This window comes from Rhododendron vialii, chromosome 1a, assembly GCF_030253575.1.
Source record: "Rhododendron vialii isolate Sample 1 chromosome 1a, ASM3025357v1".
Taxonomy (NCBI): Eukaryota; Viridiplantae; Streptophyta; class Magnoliopsida; order Ericales; family Ericaceae; genus Rhododendron; species Rhododendron vialii.
This window is the reverse complement of record NC_080557.1, coordinates 48306143-48311988: the sequence shown is the minus strand read 5'-3', so window position 1 is coordinate 48311988 and position 5846 is coordinate 48306143. Positions and strand designations below refer to the sequence as shown.

The 5846-nt window shown below is 38.7% G+C and overlaps 1 protein-coding gene across 1 annotated transcript; it reads left to right on the top strand.

Moving 5' to 3' along the window:
* The first annotated feature begins 242 nt into the window (after positions 1-242).
* LOC131336383 (uncharacterized) lies at positions 243-4784 on the top strand. Its single transcript, XM_058372189.1, has 4 exons — positions 243-1181; positions 1946-2078; positions 3300-3676; positions 4134-4784. The coding sequence occupies exons 1-4, from the start codon at positions 945-947 to the stop codon at positions 4671-4673; spliced, it is 1287 nt and encodes a 428-aa protein (XP_058228172.1). The 5' UTR covers positions 243-944; the 3' UTR covers positions 4674-4784.
* Positions 4785-5846: the final 1062 nt, after the last annotated feature.

The window sequence follows — 5846 nt, the reverse complement described above, 5'->3', positions numbered from 1 at the left end:
GTTTCCGGAGAGTTTTTTCATCTTTATTGTATATTGTGTGAATATATAATCAAAGGGAGTTTTTCTCTGAAATCACTGCGTTGTTTGTGTGCATGGTGTCCCTCACGGTCCTAACATTCACCTCTCCTGATCACCTTCACCATCCTTCCACAAGTTTATCACTACTACTACAATTGGGCTTTTTTTGTGAAATTGTTTCTCTTGCACTTCGAAAGTAAATGTTTATTTGCAGTTGAGTTTTTTTTTTTTTTTTTTTGAGGGGGAAGAATGGAGGCTAATTCCAAAGTGGTCATGATCCTTCTACGCCTTTGGATTGTTTGTTATGGTAACAAAAACCTTCTCAAAAGCATTAGGAAAATATGCGCAATGTTTCAATGTGTTTGTTGTCGCTTATGTTTTATCACAAGTTCAATGACAACATACACTAAATAAGTTAGATGGTTGGACACGATCAATTACTGTAACTCTAACGGACTTTCGATCAAATGCTTGATTCATCTAGCTTAATTACATGATAATTATTGCATTATTTTTCGTATGCAATGAAAAGCCTATAATATTCAAATAAGATCATTATAGCCTCATGCTAATCAAATTAACATTTCCGTGAAAAAGTACAATGTACTCGTAAAACATCATATAAACGAGAAGACTTAATTTTCATGTCCTTCTAACAAAATTCTTAATTTTGGACACTTCTCGTTTTTAATTTCAAAAGTATCACTATATAGATCAAATATAAAAACAAATTAAAACTGATTGTATCCAAAAGGCGTGAAAGTACGGAAATAACCCTAAAAGAATCCGAACCTGATACAAATTCAAGAAAACGGAAATTTGCCGCTTGCGCCATAAGCCCTGACATAAACATAATCCCCACGAGTGTAACTCTGACATGAGAGAGAGAGAGAGAGAGGATCCAGAGAGAGAATACAAAAAAAACCATGAATGACAACAGAGAGCTTTCGAATTTGGGAACCCTAAACAAGACCAATGAAGGCAATAGGAGCGGAAGTCCTGGCCCTCGCGTGTTGCGGGACTTTGATCTGAACCTGGCTGTTCTTTCGGACAGCGAAGAGACCGAGTCCGATGACTCCAACGGTATTTGTAAAGAATCGAGAAAGAGCCGTCGGTTTGATCCTATTTACAACTCCGAGTGGGAGTTTTCGGAGCAATTCGAGGTTGGTCTCGATCTGTTTTTATAGTTCTTTACTTCTGATGATTGGTGGTTTAGATAGATAAAGAAGAAACAAAAGGAAAATTTCATGTCGAACTTATTTGCGTAGTAGCGGATCAAAAAAAAAAAAAAAACTTATTTGCGTAGTAGTAGTTATTTTGTTTGCAAGATTGTTTTGTTAATTGAAAAGATTATTGTCTTAACTTTGCCCAACGAAGAACAACCGAAAAGCATCACCCAAGATTGTTGTCTTGATTTTAGGTTAGATATATCATGCCTATTCTGTTGATGGATTCAGTAAGGGACTGATATTTTGATTCCCAATCTACAATGGGGTAAGTTTGGATGAGGTCGAGTCATAAAAAACATATCAAGCCATAATGTAAGGAGATGACACCGAAACTACGCAAGGGGTGTCTTGGTGAAGCAAAAGCCGAACATGCCCGCCCGTCAATGTTGTCTCTTAATTGGGAAACCTAGTTTCTCTCAAGACACAACCAATCAGTATTTTGCATACGTAGCCCTTGAATTCCAAACCCAAAGCATCTCCACTAACCTATTGAGATATGCTTGTCAAAAGGATTGGTTGTTGTCTTGTTGATTATTTCCAGTTTATCTGTTTTAATCTATTTATTTATATGCAACAGACTAACACATGTAGCACTTATGAGCTGCATTGTGCAAGATCCCATATTATTGAAATGCCACATATCCGCTCATCACTTTTAATGTGAAACTGTAAAATTTGCTTGTGTTCCGTTTCTGTAGGATGAAAATGTAGGATCGCATTGTGATGAGGATGATGATGATCCCAATGGTAACAGGGAAAATGAAGAAGGAGATGAGTTTGAAGACGAAGATGAAGGCAGCCATGCAAGGATGTCGCATGAGACTTCCAATAGTAAGATTAGTTGTCAAACTTTCTCAAATTAGTTAAATTTGGGCTTGTTTGGCCACAGTACATGATTTGCGGCCTGTAGGGGGAAATGTGGTCATGCAATACATTTTGTTAATGTCACACCAGTGTAGGGCTCAACATGAATAGGCATCACTGTTAAACTGATTCCTACCTGCCTCTAGAAAGTCAGTTAAAGGATCTAGAAAGTCAGTTAAAGGATCTAATACAGACCTCCCGAGAGATTATTATTATATGGGTAACAGGTTATATCTACTTTTCGTTTTCTTTTGACTTGATTAATGCCTTTGATGAGGAAGTTTGTGAAAAGCCGGGGCAATATACCAATCAACGGTCTCCCTGCACGGTATTTGCCATTATAAAATAAGCTATGTACTTTTAATTAGATTGCCGTTGAGTTCTTATGGTAAAAACTTATGAGTTATGATTGAACAACTGTGACTAGCAGTGGCGATGCTATTAAGGGGATAGTGGGTCAAGTGACCCCATGGGACGAAAAATTCTTAGACTACCCCTTTAAGTTTTTACCCCTTTGATTGAGTGAAAATGGCTTGGAACCCACTTAAAATGGCTTTGAACCCACTTAAAATGGCTTTGAACCCATTGGGTGAATGGTAATTATGTGCATGTGGACTGCCAAATTGGATGCCAAAAACCCCTTGAACAGATATTCATACTAACTTCATGACTTATGTACTGATTGTCTGATCCTGATATTGTACATCAAAAACTTTAGCACTTCATAAAAACAAAATTGGTGCAAGGAGAAATTTATTGGATGCATTTACCAGCACCTTTACAAGACAATACACATTTTTGTTTTTTAGTATTGACCATATGCATTTATACATACAAAACATAGTTTCAGAGATATTTAACATATATTGCAGGCATGCATAGTGCATATTTGTGGTGCTACTTTTATGGTGTTAGCATTCTTTTACTAGTATTTTCTAGTCTTCTTTCAATGTAGACATTGTACGTATCAGACCATTATTAAAATTATGGCACCATGATTTAAATTTCTGGAGTCACCATTGGCTGTGAGGTGACTGGTTTGATTGTCTATTATTGATCACATTGCAGAAAATCTTAGTTTGGAGGACATGTGGCTCGTGTAGGCTTTACTACGTGTTTGGAAGTCACATCCTTCTATTGCTTTTGTAGCATTAAATAACCTAGCTGGCATTGATTCTATTTTGCCAGGTAGAAAGAGGAAACATGATGTTATCATAACTGAGGCTTACCCAGTGTCCGCATATTATCCCCGTGGTGATGTTCTTGATGGCCATGGAGGCATTAGCTTTCAGAGCCCTCTCCATGGGAAGCTTGGTTTCAGCAAAAAAATGCACCCGGTGGAGAAGTGCATGTCCATTAAGGCTCCACTTCAAAAAGCAGATTGGGAGAAGGAGAGGGAAGATCTGGTACCAACTCATTTCCTGGGATCATCCACTGCAAGTCCTATAGCTTCTGAATTTGAAACGAGAAGGGAGTTTGAGAAAGAAACTTCTCCTTTGGTTAATGATAATAGAGTTGTGGAAGCTCAAAAGAAAGATGATGCAAGGCTTTTAGAACCGAACCAGGTATGGCGGTCCTATGCTTATGGAAAATCAAAAAATTTGATCTAGTATCTGTCATGTTGTGCATAGGCTAGTATTCCCACTGCAACGACCATCTCGAAGCCTTACCTCTTTTTTTTCGAACTCAATATTTGAGTACAAACTCTTAAAACCCTCTCCAATTTTTTACTTTAATTTATACCGTTTTATTCAAAGTCATACGGAAATTAAAGATGACCCAAATGTTTGCCCGATTATTCCACTAGTTAAGTGTTTACTCAAAATTTATGCCTAGACTTGAGTTTTCCCGTAGGGTGCTTCATATCACATAAAGCTTTTACTTGAACTTTTGTGTGTGGGTAAGGGTTGGAGATGGCCTTGAGAGCTAAGGTTGCTCTTGAGAGAGTAGGAACTTTCAGGAAGTAGGAGTAGGTGCATGTTTGACACCATTAATTTTGTATTTGCTTTGTGTTAGTGGCAGCCGTTAAAGAGGAAAAAACCAAGACATCCAGGCAAGGGCCGTAGAAAAATCGAAATCAAAAGATTAGAGGATAAATCCAAGCGATTGGTCACTTTCGTCAAGCGCCGTGACGGGCTCTTCAGCAAGATGCAAGCGCTCTGTTCAATATGTGGCGTCCAGGGCGCCGTTCTCACCTTGAGTGAGGCCCAAAACGCATATGTCTTTGGCAACCCCGCAGTCAACACCGTCATTGATCGTTACTTAACTGAAACCTCAGTCGCGGAAACTACAGCTAATGAGCGTTACAACAACGAACCGGTGAAAGAGATTAAAGACAAGTACGCAGAGGCTCTGGTTAGGTTAGAAAAAGAGAGGAAATGCGGCCAGATCTTGGACAAGGTGTTGGCAGTTGCCGAAGGGAATGCGCCTACTGAAGCTTTGGGATCAAATGAAGTTGAACTGATTCGGGCAATGATGGAGGAGATGGTGAATAAACCATCTGGCCCAGGGTCGGAGGCTTCAACTAGTAAAAGGCCCTCCTCTTTTGTAAACTTGAAGTAAAATTGTAAACTACCTTTTTTTCTTTGTTTCATAATCCTCTTCTTTGTAACGTTGAATTTTATGCCCTCTTTCCAGTTAGGCGATCTAAAAGCCTATTTTCTGATAGAAAAATATGCGAAGGGTGGGTGGAAGTGATCGAGCTTGATATGAAATACTACTAGCTTAAAAGTTAAAAGCATGCTTGGTCAAGTGGGTGACAAGTGCCATTGGCCCATTATTGTGGAATGGTGATAGATTTACCCTAAATCCTAGGGTACTCTATAAAAGTGCCTAAAATTCTAAATCCTATGAAAATGTCTAAAACCGTAAACTATTAAAACTCTATAATATGTGCACTCTAAAATCCTATAAAAGTGTCTAAATCCTAGGGTACCCTATCCTATAATAAAATAGTGCACTCTAAAATCTTATTTTAGTGCTTAAATCTTAAGGTATCCTAAAGTGGACTTGAAACCTTACAAAATTAATATGTGGACTTATAAGCTTATAAAGTTCACATAATGGACATAAAACTAATTTTCTATTCTTTAACTACGACTGCAAGGCTAGTTGGCGTTCTGATGGTTGTTTGTAGTTGGGGACGATGTGCTTTGATGATTATATGTAACAGTTTATCCACTAGTTTCGCATTGTAGATCACATAATTTGCGTGCGAGTGCGAGAGCGCGAGCGTGAAAGCGTTTATGAAACACGACCTAAACTACTGGAATCTACGAGGAGGATTGAGAGCTCGAGTGCAGTGCGAAGATTAAGAGCGGGAGCGCAGAGTTTTTTGAAAGATCCAAACCCGATGTTGAAGCCCAACTCGAAGTTGGTATTGGGTCAAAAGCCCTCAAGCCCACTAAAAAAAAAATTCAGTTCAAGATGTTTTGGGCCACTTCAGGCCCTAAGCCCATCTTCGGCCCTAATATTTTGAAAACCAGGTGAAAACCATAACTGCTGCTTCTCCATCCAAACAGTCCTGTTAACCGTGGGTTCAAATCCAGTCCAATCTTCAAAAAACCAGTTTGGTCCAGTTAACGGCTAGGATTAATTGTACAAAATCTAATGCTTCACATGCTGCCACTTTTTTTTTTTTTTTTTATCAGACAAAAAGGCCCTCAGGGCCGCATGCTGCCACAAATGTCTGGAATCATGAGTTATTAATTGATGGAATACCGGTCAATCCGAAAT

Bases quoted from the DNA above. Each gene is read 5' to 3' on its own strand.
- LOC131336383 (XM_058372189.1), top strand. From the start codon at position 945: ATGAATGACAACAGAGAGCTTTCGAATTTGGGAACCCTAAACAAGACC. The intron at 2,079-3,299 runs GTAAGATTAGTT...CTATTTTGCCAG, and splicing joins GTCGCATGAGACTTCCAATA to GTAGAAAGAGGAAACATGAT. The intron at 3,677-4,133 runs GTATGGCGGTCC...TGTTAGTGGCAG, and splicing joins GGCTTTTAGAACCGAACCAG to CCGTTAAAGAGGAAAAAACC.